Source organism: Mus musculus, chromosome 6, assembly GCF_000001635.26.
Source record: "Mus musculus strain C57BL/6J chromosome 6, GRCm38.p6 C57BL/6J".
Lineage (NCBI taxonomy): Eukaryota > Metazoa > Chordata > Mammalia > Rodentia > Muridae > Mus > Mus musculus.
The window spans coordinates 122,784,482-122,805,719 of NC_000072.6; the positions used below are offsets into that span (position 1 = coordinate 122,784,482).

General features: G+C 46.4%; 1 protein-coding gene and 1 pseudogene across 4 annotated transcripts in view; both read right to left on the bottom strand.

The window, feature by feature from the left end:
• Slc2a3 (solute carrier family 2 (facilitated glucose transporter), member 3) overlaps positions 1 to 17,882 on the bottom strand; it is a 74,555-nt gene extending 56,673 nt beyond the window's left edge. Inside the window, exons 1-2 of one of the 4 annotated variants that reach the window (XM_006505822.4) lie at positions 17,105 to 17,882; positions 13,321 to 13,398 (exon numbers count right to left, since the gene is read on the bottom strand). In XM_006505822.4, the coding sequence (XP_006505885.1) occupies positions 13,321 to 13,341 (21 nt within the window). In that variant the 5' untranslated portion in view covers positions 13,342 to 13,398; positions 17,105 to 17,882. Of the gene's footprint in view, positions 1 to 13,320; positions 13,399 to 17,100 lie in introns of all 4 variants that reach the window. The other 3 variants (XM_011241268.3, XM_006505823.4, XM_030255284.1) reach the window with 3 other exon arrangements.
• Gm4482 (predicted gene 4482) lies at positions 7,064 to 8,934 on the bottom strand (annotated as a pseudogene).
• Positions 17,883 to 21,238: the final 3,356 nt, after the last annotated feature.

The following is a 21,238-nucleotide window of genomic DNA, read 5'->3' on the forward strand; positions in this document are numbered from 1 at the left end:
GTCCTCTAACCACCACAGGTGCCTGGGGCCTGTACACACAGATACATATACGCAATATAAACAAACTAACAGTCAAAGTAAGATGGTTAGCATGGAAACATATGTTAACATGGGTATTTGAGATAAAAATGGAAGTCAGCTTTTCTCAGAAGTTTAATTTGGCTAAAAGGCTTGCCCAGGAACAAAGGCTTTGTGTTTGTTTATAGCTTTGTAAACTGGAATGTACCATCTCTAGTTCAGGTTGGTTTTTTGTTTTTTTGTTTTGTTTTTTTTTCTTTTTCAAGACAGGGTTTCTCTGTGTAGCCCTGGCTGTCCTGGAACTCACTCTGTAGACCAAGCTGGCCTGGAACTCAGAAACCGGCCTGCCTCTGCCTCCCAAGAGCAGGGATTAAAGGCGTGCGCCACCACTGCCCAACTTATTCCAAGGTTTTAAATCTCTAAATCCTCTACAATGGCTTTTAAGTATAACAGTTTAGTTTGGAAAGTTTTAATCCTAGGCTTTGAAGCTTCTTTGCACAAGAGGTCTTCCTAGACCACCCCGCCCCCAACTACTCAGAGAAGCACCTTTTCCTACTTTGCATGAAGGCACTGCACCCCCTTCTGGCCTTGGGGGCAACATGCATGGATGTGGTACAGAGACATCCACACAGTCAAAATATCCATACATTTAAACATAAAGGAAACAGATGCTAAGTTTAAAATGTGTGTGTGTGTGTGTGTGTGTGTGTGTGTGTGTGTGTGTGTGTGTGTGGTGGCAGGTGGTGGTGGTAGCAGTTCTAGAAAACTAAGAGAACTGAGAGCAGAAGTCTCCCATCTCAAAGATCGCCTCTTCCTCCTTTGTCTTCAGTAACGCCCAGTAGGTGCTCCCCATCTGCACTGCAACCTGCAAGTCTCTCGCTTTCTTTCCATTTGGGGCCTCCTTTTTAGCTTTTTTTTTCTAAACACACATAATGCATCCAAACAATTTATTTAAGCATCTGTTGCGGTTTGGATATGAAGTGCCTCCCCCCTCTTCCTCCCCACACCCAAGGCTCACGTGGTAAAAGGTTTGGTTGAGAGTTAAAAGGCCTTCTGGGAAGAACCATGCAGGACCTGACTAATCCACAGCTCAGTGGATTCATAGCTCGATAGTGATATGGATCACGTGGGGTGGGGCCCAGCCGCAGGCATTCCTTAGAAGAATATCTAATCCCTGGATCTGTCTTCTCTCTGCACCACTCTACCATGAGAGGAGCTGCCTCTCGCCACCTTAGGCTTCCGGCTAGCCACCTCATCGAGCCTTGGCCTCCAGACAATGGAACCAAGTGATAATGGACTGAAATCCTGGAACTGTGAGAGAAGAAATCCCTCCCTGCTTAAGTTTTCTCAGATACTTTGCAATGACAAAGGAGTGGCTAAATCCTGCATGTGTGGTGTGAGCTCAGCCTCAACCCCTGGCTCCGCTCTGAGAGATATTGTGTTTAACAATCTCGGAAGGGTGAACCTCCTACTGAGTCGTTTGCTGGCCCTCATCTGCAAGCCACCGAGTCAGCAGAACCATCCAAGAGATCCTCCCTTAGTGATTTTGTCATGGGCACCTGACCTCAGAGGCGCCTGCGCTCTGAGATCCTTCTCCTTCCCGCCTCTGGTCTGGTCTATGTTGAAGTCAATCAGGTGAACCTAATTTTCAGTGACCCACCACCTCTGGTTTCCTTGTCTTTAAGCCCCCAACTCAACACACAAGTGTCAGAGGCCAAAGACCTCCGCTTTCTAATGTTAAAGCCCACGCCCTTCCCATAACCCTCCTTCCTCCGCTCCCAGGCCACTATCTCTCCTTCCATTCCTTTTATCATCCGTTCCCTAAATAGCCTCAAATGGCTTCTCGGCTTCCCAGGGTTTGTCTTCTAGGCCTAATTAAAAACAGTTCACAAGGCACCTGCCTCACCTCTCTTAGTTGAATGCCTGGCTAAAAAAGCAGTAAGAACTTGGAACTACAGGGATCTACACTGCCACCTGGTGCCAACTGTCAAAATAGGTTGGCATCCTAGCAACAGACCCTGGAGGCAGATACACCAACGCACTGGTCGTGGGCAGAATAGGAGCGCTCTTTCTTCAAACCAGTATTTTCTCTGCCTGCAATTATCTTATCTTAACAAGATTTTATTTTATTTTTACCTACCAGAATTCTTTAATTTCTTCCTTTCACTGGGGACTGAATCTAGAGACTCGTCCGTGCTAAGCAAGGGCTTAGCATACATCCCCAGATCTCCCACTCTTTTTTCTCTCTGCTAAATCTCCAAGATCTCTTTTTCCTTTTGACTAAACTAACCTATTATTTTATTGAAAATAATAAAATAGAAGCAAAAGAAATGATCTATCTTCAGTAATAAATCTAATTCCTGTTCTATGTACACTCTCAGTTTCTTGTCAAACAGATACAGGGTCAGCTACTCCAGCTAAGCCACGCCTTTTCTAGATAGCCGGACCTCTTTCTTATTTTTTCACCCAACAATCCTGTCTGGAAAGTGACTCCTTTCTGGAATACAAAGTTACTTTTCTAATGAGTTCATATTCTAAGTCCTCATATTCTAAGTCCGTCTCATTTGAGAGCTACGGAACTCAGGAGAGTGGACATTTGTGTGGTAGTGAGAGCTGGACAGGGATTGTACAGCCTGTGAGATCAAGTGGGGTGCTGAGCGTTATGACGCATTAAAGAATCCCTAAGCCGGGTGTGGTGGCACACGCCTTTAATCCCAGCACTCGGGAGGCAGAGGCAGGTGGATTTCAGAGTTCGAGGCCAGCCTGGTCTATAGAGTGAGTTCCAAGACAGCCAGGGCTACACAGAGAAACTCTGTCTTGAAAACAACAACAACAAACCCCCCCCAAAAACAAAAACAACAACAAAAAATCCCTAAAATACACAGTTCCTTCCTGAGGATCAAAGCAAGAATTCTCCTTCTCCTCTGACCCTCTCTCTGTTCCTTTTTATTTGTCTAATTAGTTTTCAGTGCCAGGAATGGAGCTTAAGCTTTCCAGGAGCTGGACAATTGCTCCACCACCAAGGCTTTGAAGAACGGCTCCATTTCCCTCAGTCAGCCTCTGTCACGGTCACCGACACACTCCATCTTGACAGGGTCACCAACACACTCCACCTTAACAGACCCAATCATGGTTAACAGACCCAATCATGGCCACTCACAACACATTTCTCTGCTTAGCTGTGTTTTGCTTTGTTTTGTGACAGGGTCTGAAGTAGCCCAGGCTAGCCTCATATTTGCTGTATAGCTAAGGATGACCTTGAACTTCGGATCTTTCTGCCTCCACCTTTCCAAGTGCTGGGATTACTGGTGTGCTACTGTTGCGCCACAAAGCATTTGTGAACCCCAAAAGACCACCAAGGTGCTATTTCCGATATAATCACATTAAGGTCTCTATATTACCAACTCAAGTTTGGACTTACTCACCACTGGCCCACAGGATGGTTTTTGGTGAGGCAGCTCCAAACTCTCACCGAGACAAGATTTTACAGAAGATGGAAGTAAATGAGGGCCTAGCTTGGCAATCATCTAACTGCACAACTATTGTAAACCGACAGGTGGGTGCTCTGAAGCAAGACCGTATACAATCACAAACCTGTCTGTAAGCACATCTGAAACAATCAGACTAATTTTTGATTAATTGCTGCTAGGAAGTAGCTAGGGAGTAACTCCGGCCAAGGACAAGCTTCGGGGTCCTTCCTGGTACGTGGGTGCAGCTAAGGGCCAAGATCTCAGGCTTTTTTCCCCTGTATTACAATGGAGGCTCGTTCCAAGATGGAGTAGGTTTGGCCACTCACTACCACCGTTGGTTTCTGTGGTGCTGGAAATAAAAGATAGGACTATCACCTGGGTTACACGTCCCGCTCTCTGATTTGTTTGTTTATTGTTGTTTGTTTGAGACAGGGTTTCTCTGTGTAGCCTTCCTTGGCTGTCCTGGAAATCGCTCTGTAGACCAGGCTGTCCTTGAACTCAAAGAAATCTGCACATCTCTGCCTCCTGAGTGCTGGGATGAAGGAAGGCAAGTGCCACCACGCTCAGCTCTGATTAGTTTTTAAGCTACATCTTCCCAGCCTTCCTTAGCTCCACACACACATTTAACCTACCAGGAAGCCAGGAAGGCCTTTTAATTTCTCTGCTTGGATTTTATTTTGGGGTGTGGGGACAAGGTGTCATAGTAGCCCAAGATAACCTGGAACTTACTCTGCACCCCAGGCTGGCTTCAAATGCATGGTGATCCTTCTGCCTCTGCCTCCTGTGTACTGAGATCGCAGGCGTTGCGTCCGGGTTCACTTGGCTTTAGAGCCATCACCCTAGGTTTCTACACCGTCTTACTGTGGTTTCTCAGCATTGCTAAATACTAGCAGTCCTCAAAACTCAGTACTCAAACCTTTCTCTTCTGTCCCAGCTCCCTGGAGTTCCCAATAGGGATCTCAGATTTGGGCCTTACACTTGGGTTGTTGGCCTGGGTGTCTATCAGGAGTCAGATGGGAAAGTGCTCTGGGACCCTGCCCTGTTGTACTCTATCTGGTCCTTTCTCCAATTTTCCCACTAGGGATGGTTGCCCCCAATAGAGGAATCAGTCTATCTTCTGGATAACCTTTGCACCTCTGGACAGTTCATTAGCCTCTTTTTTTTTAAAAAAACATTTATTTATTTATTTAATGTAAGTACACGGTAGCTGCCCTCAGATACTCCAGAAGAGGGCATCAGATTTCGTTACGGATGGTTGCGAGCCACCATGTGGTTGCTGGGATTTGAACTCGGGACCTTCGGAAGAGCAGTCGGCGCTCTTAACCACTGAGCCATCTCGCCAGCCCCAGAACTAGAAATGTGTAGCGTTTGTTTGTTTGTTTGTTTGTTTTTGTTTTTTGTTTTTCGAGACAGGGTTTCTCTGTATAGCCCAGGCTGTCCTGGAACTCACTTTGTAGACCAGGCTGGCCTTGAACTCAGAAATCCACCTGCCTCTGCCTCCCAGGATTAAAGGCGTGTACCACCACGCCCATTCCTGTGGGATCTTACCACTTCCGATAGTCCAGTCACTCTGGCACAAGTCACTTTCACGATAACCCGTGGTTCCTAGAATAGAACTCTTCTCTGTCTCCTTGTTTGCCTTCACATGATCTAATCTCTAGACAACAGCCAGAGTGACCCCTTAGAAACATGCATGTGACCTCATTTTTCCCATTGTCAACACTCCTCCATGGACTATCATATTAGATCGAAACTTTAGTTAGCTATGTTATCATCTTGGTGGGCTGCAGGCCCTCTGTCATCTGGCTCAGGGTCCTTCCATTTCCCATAGCTCTCCTCCTCGGCTCAGCACAGTCACCTCCTTGCTTGGTGTCTGTTTCTTTAGCCCAGGGCCTCACATATGCCAAGCAAGCATTTACTACTGAGCCAATCCTAGTCCTCCTTAGACTTTGGGTCTGACACAGGGCCTCACATGTGCAGGACATGAGAACGCCTAAGAAGGAAATGAAGTCAAAATAACAATATAGAAAATGGGATGAAAGAAGGGGACGGAGTTTGCTCATTCTGATACTGTGTCCGGTTGGGGAAAAAAAAAAAAACCTCTTCAGGAAGAATGTGGGCAGAAATGGATTCTCCAGGGCATCCAGTGATCTCTTCTGGACTCTGAGGGGACCTGTATACACACGACATATATGGATATGTACACATACACCTACATAAAATGAATCTTAGATAAAACATGGCTCCACTGAGATGCAGCTAACACGCCATACAATTACAGATGTGATTCCAGCACTGGGGAGAGGTAGAGGCAGAAGGATCAGAAGTTCAAAGTCATCTCAGCTATTTGTAGAGTTTGAGGACAGTATGAGATGCATGAAACCTTACCTTCAAACAAAATAAAGCAATAAGGGAAGAGCAGGCCCATGAGATGGCTCACTGGGAAGAGCAGGCCCATGAGATGGCTCCCTGGGAAGAGCAGGCCCATGAGATGGCTCACTGGGAAGAGCAGGCCCATGAGATGGCTCACTGGGAAGAGCAGGCCCATGAGATGGCTCACTGGGAAGAGCAGGCCCATGAGATGGGTCACTGGGAAGAGCAGGCCCATGAGATGGCTCACTGGGAAGAGCAGGCCCATGAGATGGCTCACTGGGAAGAGCAGGCCCATGAGATGGCTCCCTGGGAAGAGCAGGCCCATGAGATGGCTCCCTGGGAAGAGCAGGCCCATGAGATGGCTCACTGGGAAGAGCAGGCCCATGAGATGGCTCACTGGGAAGAGCAGGCCCATGAGATGGCTCACTGGGAAGAGCAGGCCCATGAGATGGCTCACTGGGAAGAGCAGGCCCATGAGATGGCTCACTGGGAAGAGCAGGCCCATGAGATGGCTCACTGGGAAGAGCAGGCCCATGAGATGGCTCACTGGGAAGAGCAGGCCCATGAGATGGCTCCCTGGGTTAAAGCACTTGCTTGCTGTGCTGCGTGCCAGCTGAGCTCCATCCCTGGGAGCCCGGGGTAGGAGAGAACAGATTTCCATAGCTGTCCTCAGGCCTCCACTAATGTGCCATGGCACAGGCGCCTATGCACACAATTAAATTCACAAAATATGAGTGAATATTAACCCAAAACCAAATAGTGGGTCTGATTTATGCATACATGATTTATGCAAGCGACGTTTCTGAGTGACTCTACCTTCATGCTGTTGACCGACATATAAGTTATATATATATAAATTATAAGGAATTATAGAGGATTGAGAGCAAGAATTTTTGAACCTTTTTATTTTTAATTTTTCTAAATTAATATTTCTTTATGATTACATATAATAAATAAGTAAAATCTTTAAGATAGAGGGAACTGGTGAGAGGGCTCAGCAGTTAAGAACACTGACTGCTCTTCTGGAGGTCCTGAGTTCAAATTCCAGCAACCACATGGTGGCTCACAACCACCTGTAATGAGATCTGAAGACTGCTACAGTGTACTTACATATAATAAATAAATAAAATCTTTAAAAAATTTCTTTATGAACCAAAATCCAATTGGTGGATTTCAGGTTTTTTCCCTCCCTTTTCTCTCTCTTTTTTTTAATGTTTTATGTTATTTATTGATTCTCCCTCCAAAGAGGGGTGTTTCAGTTCAACAAAACCAGCCCAGCACTAGCAGAAGGCAGCCCCGAGCTCATCACAGTTCAGCTGCTGTGATCCACAGTTGTATTGAACATAAAACGAGACGTCCCGTGCCATGGCTTGTGGCGACAGCAAAGGGCACTTCCAAAAACAGCCGTCCCATGGGGAGGGACGACAAACTTGACAACACAGAAGGGAGCGTTTGTGAAGCCAGGAGCTTGAGCTGGGTGTGCAGGAGACTAGCTGGCTTTAGGCAGCCATGGTCACCTGCCTCTGCACTGAAGTGCTCCCTGGCTGGAGAGAGCCTGCCTGGCATGCTAGCCATGAACTGTACCCAAGTGACTTGTACACAGGCAGCCCCCTGGTTCAAGGCTGCCTGCAGAATTGGGAGACAATGTTTCAGCCACAAGAGACCTGATGGCCCACTCCCATCTACCCAAGATCCAGGCCCCCAGATAGAGTCATGTGGGTAGTCCTTAGGGTCCCTGCCTCAGGCTCCTTAAACTGGACCATAGCCCAGTAGTAGGTTGTAAAACTAGGTTCAGAGCTCACAAACAGCCTGCCACAAAACAAACAAGGGATCTAACATCTCTGCAAACTTTACTTCTGCAACATGGACACAAGCCACACCATACGGGGAAGCACTTCCCTTGGGCTCACTGTCAACACCAGACCAGCCAGTGCCCGGGCTGTTTCCTGTTGCACCATGATTTGTGTCCCGCATCCCCTGGGGAAGCTGGTACCATGGGCTTACTATGCTGTTTGGGACAGTGACCCAGAGACCTGTGGCCTCTTCCAATGAGAGGAATGGGAGGACCCCAGAATGCTCTGTCAGCATGAGTCTGCTCTCCGTGCAAGGAAGGCTTTGGTCCTGATGCCACCCTAGGTCCCACTCACTGAGAGGGATCCCTGACTGTGCTTTTAGGAGCCAGTGGTCATCCCCAGGCCCTTAATCCTGGGTCTGTGGGGAACCTACATATGCTGGTCCTCAATGGGGTCTGCTGCTAGACTCCAGGTGTGAGCGCTTGCCAGTGGCCAACACCCCAGGGTGATCTCCTGGCTCGGGGAAGGTCCTCTTGTGGTTGCGCCCGTTGGGCCCGCCTCGGTGCTGCTTGCACAGGTCCCCGTTGAGGATGTCCTGGATGTGTTGCACGATCAGGTTGATGGCCACCATATTATCAACTCCTCGAGGGATGATCACGTCAGCGTACTTCTTAGTCGGCAGGCAGAACTCCTCAAAGGCTGGTTTCACAAAGGCGGTATACTGAGTCAGGATCTGTTCCAGGTCCCTTCCTCGTTGCACATCCCGGAGAACTCTTCGAGACAGCCTAACATCAGAGTCTGTGTCCACAAAGAGGCGCAGGTGGAACATGTCCCGGATCTCCCGGGTGTAGAATACCAAGATGCCCTCGAACAGAACCACATCAGCTGGGTAGACCACAGTGGTCTCTGGTAACCTTGAGTGGGTCACAAAATCATAGGTAGGGACCTCGACAGTTTTGCCTTCAACAATGTTTTTCAGGGTCTTGTGCATCAGATCATTATCAAAAGCATCTGGGTGGTCAAAATTGTACTGTCCCTTCAAAGCCTTGGCCTTCTGCTCGGCCGTCAGAACCTTGTAGAAGCAATCCTGGCTCAGGATGACCAACTTGCGCTGCCGGCGGTCCACTTCGTTCTGTCCCAGCAGCTCCATGATCTTCTCACACACTGTTGACTTGCCACTAGCGGTGCCGCCCCCCCCCCCCCCCCCCCCCCCGCCGAAGCCATATCCGGAGCAACGGACATACATTCACCGACTCTGCCCGCTCCCGCCGGGACATAGTCCCTCCCTTTTCTCTTGATTCATCTTGAACTCTTGAGTTTTTGCCCTTTATGCTAGGATGATATTGGACATGATTTCAACTAGTATTGGGCATTGTTAAAATGGTCTTGTCAAAAGTAAAACCAGGGCAAGTGAGATAACCGTGTCACCAGCATTAGCTACTCTGTGGGTTCTTCTTTCTTTCACCCTTCTCCACCCTTTCAACCCCTAACTTTAGATAGAAGAGAAAAAAAAAAAGGAGAGAAAGGAAAGGGGGTGACTTTATTATTAGATTATTTCCTGCTGATTAGGACTGTTGAGTTTCTTGGGGCAAGTTTGATCTTCACTGTCAGGATATCTAATTTTTTTATTGTTTCCTCTTTGTGCACCACTATGTAATAAACCTCAATCAACAACAACAAACAGCAACTAACCACCAATCAATAACCCACCCTAACTACCAACTCAACAACCAACTCCCCACTGTCTTTGGGTCCTAGCATCTATATACCTTCTGAAAAGTCCCGAGAATTCCAAATGTCACATAACTGAAGAAAGTGTTTGCCTCTGGCAAAATCACACCCCTGCTAGAGGACTGGGCAAATCACATTCAGCCGCTGTGAACAACCTGAAGCAGCCCCATGTCCCATACCTGGGATCAAAGTGAATACATACTCATAATATTTCTCTCCCTTCCTTCCTTCCTTCCTTCCTTCCTTCCTTCCTTCCTTCCTTCCTTCCTTCCTTCCTCCTCCCTCCCTCCCTCCATCCCTCCCTTCTTTTCTTTTTTAAAAAAAATGTATTTATTTACAAATACAGTGTTCTCCCTGCATGTATACTGGTGTACCAGAAGAGGGCACTAGATCTCATTACAGATGGTTGTGAGCCACCATGTGTTCGCTGGGAATTGAACTCAGGACCTCTGGAAGAGTCGTACTCTTAACCTCTGCACCATCTCTCCAGCCCCTATTTCTGTGTTTTTCAAAGACACCAAAATTCCTAAATACTCACTACAGCTCATCTGATAAAGATGCCTGTTACTAAACCTGTTTTTAATTACTAGCAATATCACCAATAAAACTTAATTTTTACCAAATTTTAGAGGACTTTTTTTGTTTACATCTATATTGCTATAAACTTAATAGATATGTACTTCCTTTAGAATAAAACAAGAATTAGGGGCTGGAGAGATGGCTCAGCTGTTAAGAGCACTGACCGCTCTTCCAGAGGTCCTGAGTTCAATTTCCAGCAACCACATGGTGGCTCACAAACATCTGTAATGGGGAGCAGGTGTCCTCTTCTGGTGTGTCTGAAGACACAAACATCTGTATTGGGGAGCTGGTGTCCTCCTCTGGTGTGTCTGAAGACAGTGACAGTGTACTCACATACATGAAATCAATCAATCAATCTTAAAAAAAGAAGAGGCTGAAAAACAAAAACAAAACCCCCCCAAGAATTGGGAGGACACGGTGGCACATACTAGTCATCTCAACATTGTGGACTGAGGCAGGAAGATAGAAATTTGAGGCCAACCTGAGCTATATAATATCCTGTCATAAACAAACATAAATGATGTATGATACCCTTATATAATAAGGGTGGTATAGTCAAGAAGCCTACAAATAAGAAAGCGTAGCATATGCTTTCTTTATCTTTCTGAGACCAGGTAGCATAAGCTAGCCTTGGACTTGCTTGTTACCCATGGTAACCTACAATTTTTGAAATGGAAAACAGAGTAACCCCTTGTCTCAAATAGTAAGGCTCAGCTATTCAATAAACAGGGTGAGGTTGAGCCATGCCCATGATCTGCAGTAGGGAGAGCTGGGTGGGGAGTTGGGGTGGGCAGGGTCCAGAGCAGCCATGCTTTTGGTTGGTGAAGAAAACAAACACGTTAAAAAGGGAACTCATTCGGAAAGTTCATGGCACTGCCTTCCTGGCCTGTCTGCCCTAGTACAGCTAGTGGTCATTGAACACCCACTCTTTTCTGTGGCACTGCCTGACCAGTAAACAAAGCACTCCTCCCCCTGGCACCAATGCCAACTTGCTGTAGAACCCAGACTTAATCATCACCCTGTGCCCTGCCAGCTCTTCTGGATCTCACTGGCACAGACAAACCCGGTTTCTCTCGCCAGGGGAATTGATGTACTGTTTGTATCATAAATTCCAGGCACTGATTTTTCCTCCAGCCCTTGGCTTCTCAGTTTCTGTGACTAGATTTAGTTTCTGCCTCTCAAATCCTGTAAGTGAGCCCTGTCTGATCATCCAGGAGCACTCGCTGTAGGGTAAATTCCCCTGGCTCTGTGCAGCGCAGCTGTTTCTTCCAGCTTGAGGCATTCCTTTCTGGAAGGAGAGAGGGGGCTGCAAGCTTGCCAAGAGGAGGCCAAGGAAGCTCCCTGAGGTAGGTTAAGCAACTGCTGGCAGGGGTTGGGGTGAGGGTAGAGGGTGGTGAGCTGAGTGAGGGACCTGCCTGCAAGTTGTGGAGGGAACTCCAACGATGAATCTCACCCACCCCTATGAGCTTCTTTTGATGACGAAGCTGCTGCCTTTGAGTCACCCGTAGGCAGATAAGTCATTCCCTATCCATATTCTGGTTAAGTTACAGTTGGATCAGATTGAATCAATTCTTTGGTCTGTCATCAGTACCCTACCTGGGGTGAATAAATAGGTGTCCATGTCTACCTAAGAAAAGTCATACAATATATTTAATAGAGGCATAGTAGGAAAAAAAAGATCACTTATCTCACTTCTGTAGTTTATGTACTTATGTGACTGAGATTGGCCCCTATGCAAGGACAACATGCAAATGTGTGAAGAACCAAAATATGATATAAAAAATGATATAAAAATAAAAGGGAGACTTGGAGGGACAGAGAAAGACAAAGGATAAGGGGAGGAGGGAATATTACCAAATGATTTAAGAACAGTACATACACCTATGGAAATACATATATTACAAATAGTATATGCTAGCAATGATACAAAAAGAATGGCTGACTGATTTTCTCAGTTTGAAAAGCACGCCAAAGGAGACAATGTTTCTCTAAGGCCAACCATTAAAGTCAAAACAAGATACAAGGGGAAAAAAATGCTCAGTAGAGTGCCACAAGGCTTCAATGCCAGCACTCAGGAGGCAGAGGCATGGGGATCTCTGCGAGTTTGAGGCCAGCCTGGTTTACAGAGTGAACTCCAGGACAGCCAGGGCTAAGGAGAAAACCCTGTCTACAAACAAACAAACAAACAAACATACCAGCAAATTCCCAGAGAACAGCTTTATGCAAAGTCCTTCCCAGAAATAACCATGTGTTCCCTGCCTTTAGGTAACATGCACCAACCATCAGAGGGTGTCTGCCCTCCCCTAACCCATTCCAAAAGGCTGAGCCTCACGTATTACCTTCCGTGGACATTTTATCACGGTGCTTTGCAAGTAACATGCCTAAGTTGCACACCAGAGAGGCTCCTGAAAGAATGGTGGTGGTTGTACGCATTCATAATTCATAGATTCTCCACTGCTTTTCATATCTATGGCACCATGGTTCTGTTCAAGATTTCCTCATAAACACAGTGTGCAACCCTTAACAAGAGTTACAGATGCTGTTACAGTGCTGAGCTCGAGTATTTTATCATTCTTGTTACTTTGAATAACGCACACTGAAACTACGAAGTGGGCCAGCAAAGTGGCTCAGAAGGTAGAGGGACCTGCCACTACACCAGATGACTCCTCCTCCAGCCTCTGCCCAGGCACCTTGGTACCCAAACATGGGTGTGTACACACACGAACACACACAATAATGTAATTTTTAAAAGTAAAAACACTGTGAATGGCAAATGTAATGGTGGGGTGATTGCCCAGTATTAAGAAGCCCTGTGTTCAGCTGCTAGCACTCCTTCCTATAAGCAGGCCTAGTGGCCTAGGCCTGGATGTGGAGGCTGGAGGACCAGAAAAAGTTCAAGGTCAATCTTGACTGCATAGAAACTTTGGGGCGTATCTTGGACACCCAAGACTCTGCCTTAGATAGACAGACAGACAGACAGACAGAAAGAAAGAAAGAAAGAAAGAAAGAAAGAAAGAAAGGAAGGAAGGAAGGAAGAAAGGCTGGAGATGCTGGCATACACCGTTAATCCCAGCATCTGAGAGGCAGAGGCAGTTGTGGGTTGGAGGCCAGCCTGGTCTATATAGGGAAGTTCTAGGCTAGCCATGGCTACATAGAGAGACCTTGACCCCCAAAATCTCAAAAAAAATGTGGGAACATGTTAAGCCTGTTGACTGAAGCAGTGATGGGCTCTCCTGTCATCATTTATATGTTTTTAATTATCAAGACAAAAGGCGTTCACGAAGGTGGTAAATATGGAGATTATCAACAGTAGCACAACAATTTGATACCAGTCTGACATTAATCTTAATACTCACATTATGTTTGCTGCTCTCCATCTCTCTATTGTAGCAAGACTTGATCCTTCTTCAAATTTCTCTTCAAGGCACAGCTTCCTGTAAATTGCAATTGGTCATTAGTTATTTAGTTATTCATTCTATCTAATTAAGTTTCCTGAAAGAAGAGCTCGTGAGTTATCTCCTAGACAAATGGGCACTGTGACACCGGAGGTGAGTTTTCATACATTCTAATGATACATTAGAATAACTTGGGCTGGAGAGATGGCTCTGTGGGTAAGAACACTGCCTGTTCTTCCAGAGGTTCAATTCCCAGCAACTACATGGTGGCTCACAACCATCTGTAATGGGATCTGGCGCCCTCTTCTGGTGTGTCTGAAGACAGCTACAGTGTACTCATACATAAAATAAATAAATCTTAAAAAAAAAAAAAATTTCTGGGAACCTTGTTCAATCGCCAGAGATTGTGGAGGGGCTAACAAGTGAAGGGTACTGGATGAAGGAAAGAAAAAGATGGTTAAATATGCTAAAAAAAACAAACAAACAAAAAAAACAAAACAAAAAAAACCTCTAGATTTTGAGCCATTACATGTCACCAACTGGCAGTTTCTCCATCTGCAAAATGGACAGGAAGTGAGCTAGGTGACCTTGCTGGCACCAATTCTGCCATTTTCTTCTTTTTTTTATGGTTTATGTTACTTTTTATGTAGATTAGAGTCTTGCCTTTATGTATGCATGTTTACGGTATAGATGCTCAGTGCCCAGGGAGGTCACAAGAAAGTGCAAAGGTGTCAGATCCAGAACCGGAATTACCATGGATGGTTGTGAGCCACCATGGGGTGCTGGGAACTGAACTTAGGTCCTCTGCAAGAGCAGCCAGTGCTCCAACCACTGAGCCGTCTCTCTACCATCACAAATTCTGTAATTTAATACAGCTTATTCATCATGTAAGAATTACAGTATTTGAAGAGTTACAACTGAAGACCTCAGAATACTTAGAGATTTGGCTATGCTTTGATACGACCAATAGTCTGTGATTGGCATCTCTCCCTTGAGAAGCCCATACTCACTCTTAAGTGCATCTTTTTTTCTCTTAACCCTACTGCTTAAAAGTTATATTGAAATCTTTTAAAAATCAAACAAACCCAGCTCTGCTTCAATAGCCTCTTTTCTTGTATAGATGCCTCTACAGTATAGAATAATCCTATAGTATTCTACCACATGGCTGTAATATGTTATTTATCCATTCACTTTTTTTAAAAGATTTATTTATTATATGTAAGTACACTGTAGCTGTCTTCAGACATTCTAGAAGAGGGAGTCAGATATCGTTAAGGATGGTTGTGAGCCACCATGTGGTTGTTGGGATTTGAACTCAGGACCTCTGGAAGAACAAGTCAGTGCTCTTAACCGCTGAGCCATCTTTCCAGCCCCCTCCATTCACTTTTTGTTGATGAACATTTGTGTTGCTTCTAGTTTTCAACGATTGCAAATAAATTTAACTATGAACAACAACAGGTTTAAAGTATCTGAAATAGCCAGTGTCACACTCCTTTAATCCTGCCACTGAGAAGGGTGAGTTCGAGGTCAGCCAGGTCTACATAGAGAATTTCAGGACAGCCAGGACTACACAGTGAGACTCTGTATCTAAAATGACAAAACAGGACATTGGAAAGCATCTGCCTCTTTTCACTCTCACCCTCGTTCAGACCATTTCAGTGAGTAGCAACAGTCAGACATCATGGTTCTGCTTAGGGGGCTGTCAACATCACCATGTCTGCTTTCTCTACCCTCCTTCTCCTGACATGGACAGGTTGCCTTGAAGGCTAGCTGAGATGAAGTAAGTAAAAATACTAGCTTGGGGGGCTGGAGAGATGGCTCAGTGGTTAAGGGCACCAACTGCTCCTCCAGAGGTCCTGAGTTCAAGTCCCAGCAACCACATGGTGGCTCACAACCATCCGTAATGCTCTCTGGTGCATCTGAAGAGAGTAATAGTGGTGCACTTCTATGCATGAAAGAAAGAAAGAAAGAAAGAAAGAAAGAAAGAAAGAAAGAAAGAAAGAAAGAAAGAAAGAGTAGGCTGGAGAGATGGCTCAGCGGGTAAGAACACTGACTACTCTTTTGAAGGTCCTGAGTTCAAATTTCAGCAACCACATGGTGGCTCACAACCATCTGTAATGAGATCTGATGCCCTCTTCTGGAGTGTCTGAAGACAGCTACAGTGTACTTACATATAATAAATAAATCTTTTTTAAAAATTAAAAAAATAAATAATAAATAAATCTTTAAAAATATATACTATCTTGGTTGGAGACTTTGGCCACACCATCTTACCCTCTCATACTTCTTCTTCTTCCTTCCTTTGCTGAACCAGTGTGCATGGCTAGTTAAACAACCTGTCTGGCTTCAGCTTCCCAGGTCCTGGGACTGAGGGCATAGGCTGCCAGTCTGTGACAAAGATCTCTTTGCCTTTTCTAGTCTTTTGATCCCTTCCTCATCTCTTTCTCCTGAGAACTCCCTCTTACCTTCTGTGTCACTCTTATTTTGGAAAAACAAAATAAACACAGAACAGCTCCACGGGGCCCTTCCACTTCAAATAAATATGTTTTTCTTTAAAAGTGAGGTTCTGGGGCTGGAGAGATGGCTCAGTGGTTAAGAGCACTGACTGCTCTTCCGGAGGTCCTGTGTTCAAATCCCAGCAACCACATGGTGGCTCACAACCATCTATAACAAAACCTGATTCCTTCTTCTGGTGTCTGAAGACAGCTACAGTGTACTTACATACAATAAATCTTTTTTTAAAAAAAAAAGTGAGGTTCTGGCACTGGCAAGATAGTTCAGCGGGTGAGGTTGCTTGCTGCTAAGCCTAACAACCTGAATTCGATCTCTGGAACCCAACAAATCCTACAAATTACAGGGAGACCACACACACACACACACACACACACACACACACACACACACACACACACACACGGGTGGGGGTGGGTAATATAGCTGAGCAGGGGAACACTAACCTAGCATGTGGTCAGTCCCCAGTAGTCGTGAAAAAAAAAAAAAAAAAAAAAAAAAAACTAAAGTGATTAACTCACAGAATAGCTCTTTATGCTTATGTATTAAACCGGGAGAAACTAAGACCATTTTGCCCAGTAGCCTTTCATCCTTTCTCAAACACTTAGGGAGTAAGTCACTTACTGAATTACCCACAAATTTGCTAAGAAAAAAAATATCCCTCTGGCTTAAGACCCTAGCAGACATCTTTCATGGCTAACACAATTCCTTCCTCTCCGCGGACCAGTTCCCTCTGTTTGGATTCACTCTGGGTTCACTCTCAGTAGTTCCTCTCAGACAAACCACTTTCTCTACCCCGCACTTGGCAGAACACACAGTTCTGTCCTGATTCCTTCACCCGTTACATTTCCCTTGAGAAGATGTACAGGCCTGTAATTTTAGGTGCTCTGGAGGCTTATGTAAGAGGATCTACAGTTCCAGTCCAGTCGGAGTTACCCGGGGTAGTTCAAGGCCGGAGAGAGCCCCTGTCTCAAAAAGTAACAAGGGAGGGGATGTAGCTCAGTGGTGTAGCTCCTTCCTGGCTTGACCGAGTCGATAGTTTCCGTCCTCACTTACAAAGACTTCCCCGGCTACCATCTACTCATTTGTCTAGGATGTGAGGTCCGGGAGGGCGGGTCTTTTGGCCATGTGCTTGGCCGAGGGCCCTGGGTTCCTGTTAGGATGCTCAGTGAACACCAACAGGGGCGATTCCGAACCACCCTCCACCCACCTCGGCTTCCCGCCTCTCACCCACCATCCCCGCAGCTGCCCGGTGCCGAGCTCCGCCCAACCGCCCGCTTCGCAGCCCGGCTCTGCTCCGGGCGCCGCGCCGGAGTGACAGCACCGCCGCCACCGCCACCGTCGCAGCCGTTAGCCCCGCGCCGTCGCCAGCCCGCTTTCCGTTCGGAAGGGTCCGTTGACGGAGGAAAACGTGCCCGGCGCTCGCTTGCTCGCTCCGTCCACCCTGCACGCTCCACTTACGGCGAAAGCAAGGGTCCCTTCCAGGGCGGCCTGTCGCCTGCGTCCTGCTCCTCACCTGGCCACCAACCGATCAGGCGTAGTCTGGGGTCCCCGAACGTGTCAGCGCCCTGAGGCTTCACGTCCTGGGCCCCGCCATCCTCCGTGCCTCCCTTAAGAGGGAGTTGACATTGCTGCTTTAAGAGATACGGAACCCCCTCGCGCCTCTACTCCCCCAGGAGGGCGCAGAGCGGGTTCCGTGGAAGGAGCTGGTGAGCCCCTTCACAGCCCATGTGTTCCCCTTCGTCTTCAAAAGGACTCCGGTGCGGGTTTGGCGCTTTGGTATCATAAAGGTCTGCTACCCCGCTGGTGTCTTGTCAAGCAGACAACACGGCTAGGTTTGGGAGGCGGAAGGCCAGGCTTGCAGTAACTGCTGGCTCAAGTCAGCAAGATAACGTGACTTTTGAGGAGTGTGGAGGAGCTGGGGCTGGCAGGGTTTTCATAAAGATCAAGAACTGCACCTCTCAAAAAGGGTATTTGCAGTGAACGAACACGCGTGTGCAAAGGTGTGCACGTGAGTAAATCGCTAGGGAACTTCAAATTAAAGCTCCTTATGCCAGTAGGCACACACCGGAAGGCTGAGACAAGGGAGAAGGGAGGGGAAAGAAAGGAATGCCAAGCAAGCATCAGAGAATAGGACAGTCATACATTATTCTGGATTTTTTTTTAAAGATAAGGTCTTTATATAGCTCAGGGTGGCCCCAAACTCGCTGTGTAGTTGAGTCTGTCCTTAAATTCCTGATCATCCTGTAGGGTAAAAGAGCCCAAATCAGGGCCAAGAAAAAGAAGTCCACCAATCTCTGAACAGGAAACCTTACCAAGTCCAAGATCAGGAATTGAAATCCCACCAGTCTCCACCCTAGAAAGCCCCACCCTCCCCCATAATCCCTATATAAACCTTGTTTTCTGCTCACTTCCCTGTAACTTCACTCCTGAGCAGAGGCAGCCTCCCTCCGAGATTATCCCCTCCCAATAAATCTCTTTTTTGGGGTGGGGGGTGGGGTGGGGGTGGACAGGGAGGTTTCGAGACAGGGTTTCTCTGTGTAGCCCTGGCTGTCCTGGAACTCACTCTGTAGACCAGACTGGCCTCAAACTCAGAAATCCACTTGCCTCTGCCTCCCAAGTGCCAGGATTAAAGGTATGCGCCACCACTGCCGGGCTTCCAATATATCTCTTATGTGAAGTTTGTTGTGCAGTGTAACCTTGTGGTAGTCCTTGGCTCCCAATCGCCAGGATACCTTTCAGAGCAGAGTATAACAGTTTTTGCTGGGGAAAACTTCCTCAGCTAGAGCAGAGATGTAACACTTTTTTTGGGAGACCTTCCCCCAGCACAGGAGCAGAACGGTAGTAACTTCTGTAGGAGAAGCCTTGGAGCAGAGCTGTAACACTTATAGGAGAAACCTTTCCTTTTAGAGCTGCAGCAATCCTGAATACCAGGTAACAAGTATGGCCCACCACACTTGGCTTTGGTTTTGCCATTTTATTAAAAAAAAAAAGATTTCTCTCTCTCTCCCCCTCCCCCCTCTCTCCCTCCCTCTCTCCCTTCCTTTCCCTCCTTCTCTCCCTCTCCGTCTCTTCCTGCTTCCCTCCTTCCCTCCCTCTTGTCCTGGAAGAGCACCAAGTGCTTTGAACAGCTGAGCCATGTCTCCAGCTCTGGTTTTGGCTTTTTCTTTGGACAGGGTCTTACTCTGTGCCACAGACTAGCCTTGAACTAGTAGCAATCCTCCTGTCTCAGTCTTAAGTGCTGGCCTCAAACTCAGAACCACCACATATAGTTCATACATTGTTAATGGGTATGTAAATGGATAAATGGGACCCCCCCAAATGTTTGGAAAGCTGGCAATATTTATCGAAACAACATATGTCTACACTATGTCACTCTGATTCTGTTTCACATGTCTATTCATTCATCAGAAATCATACAATTCAAAAAATAGATGTTAGAATATTTGTTACAAGGTCATTGGCTTTTTTTTTTTTTTTTTTTTTTTTTTTTTGAGATAGGGTCTCTCTGTGTATCCTTAGACCAGGCTGGCCTTAATCTCAGAGATCTGCCTGCCTCTACCTCCCTTATGCTGGGATTAAAGGCATGTGCCACCACTGACTGGCTCTTGACTCTTATTTATTAATACATTTATGAGGAGGCATGTGTGGAAGTCAGAAGACATTCTGTGAGAGTTGGTTTTCGCCTTTTACCACAGGGGTTTGGAGTATCAGCCTGGGTCATCAGGCAGGGCAGAAGGTGCCTTTCCCTGCTAAGCTATCGCACAGCCTTAGTTCTTGCCTTCTTGAAAGAACTGAGTTAAGAGACATATACCATTCAATCAGAAGTTCACCTAGCAAAGCAAGCAGGCACTCCGATGAGAGATGGGGGTGGGCTACCACTAAGAACCTCGGAAGAGACTGGAGAACTGGCGGCATCATGGTGGGTACTGCACCATGGCTTCTTTTATGGAGGAAGGTCTAGGAGGAGAGGAGAGGTGGGAAACTGTGGTAGGGATGCAAAGTAGATGAATAAATAAATTTTAAAAGTTTCTATGACTATGAGGTAAGTGACATGCTCACAGGCTGAGGTATCACCCTATGGGGTGTACCTCCCTCACAGTCCCCTAAGAAAGGCCACAAGGCAGGGGGAGTCAAGACTTCACTGTGAACAGCAGTATGAGGCTGAGGTCTTGGAGGTTGGTACACACGTGCTTGAAAGTGCTCTGGTATCTTAGTTCTTGATATGGCAGGAACAGTCCATCTGCAGTTCGAGAATTAACCACAGAGGGGCACTGTGGTCATCAGGGACACAGCTTCCAAGATACAGCCATGGCTTTCTTGCTTATCTCATGTCTAACTGCTTTTTGAGACTTCTCAAGGTCCATCTATGACTCATGGTGCTTTGTCATTTGAGACATTCTAGTTAGCATTATTAATGGTTTTTCGAGATGCGGTTTCTCTGTAACAAGCCCCGGCTGTCCTGGAACTCGCTTTGTAGGCCAGGCTGACAGAGATCCACCTGCCTTTGCCTCTTGAGTGCTGGTATCAAAGGCATGCGCCACCACACCTGGCCTTTGTTATTTATTTTTTTAAATTGAACCTTTATCATGAAACCTGGAGCTAGGGCTGGAGAGATGGCTCAGTGGTTAGAGCACTGGTTGTTGTTCCAGAGGTCCTGAGTTCAATTCCCAGCAACCACATAGTGGCTCACAACCATCTGTAATGAGATCTGATGCCTTGTAGTGTGTTGAAGACAGTGACAGTGTACTTATATATACAAAATCTTTTTTTTTTTAAAGAAATATGCACTACAGTTACTTGGGAGCAAAGAGGGCATAAAATAGCTCCTTCCCCCAAGAATCACATTTATGGTGCTCTTAAATGCTGAGCCATCTCTCTAGCCCTTTTTTTTTTTTTTTTCTAAATAGGGTTTCTCTATGTAGCCCTAGCTGTCCCAGAACTCCATCTGTAGACCAGGCTGGCCTCGAACTCAGAGATCCACCTGCCTTTGCCTCCCAAGTGCTGGGATTAAAGGCGTGCACCATCACTGCCCGGACCTAATTTTTTTAAAAAAGAGATTTATATGAGTGTTTACTTTGCTGTATGTATGAGCACCACATGTATGTCTGGTGACCAAGAAGGCAAGAGGAGGGTGTCAAGATCTTGCACTCCACTCACAGCTAGTTGCTGCCATGAAGCAGACCTCTGCAAGAGGAGCAAGTACTCTGGGCCTCTGAGTCATCTCTGCAGCCCCCTGATTATTTTTGAGACATGGTCTCTCTCATATAGAAAGATGTGGGTGGCCAGGAATTCTCTATGTAGACCAGGTATCCTCAAACTCAGACTTGCCTGCCTCTGCCTCCTGAGTGCTAAGATTAAAAGCATG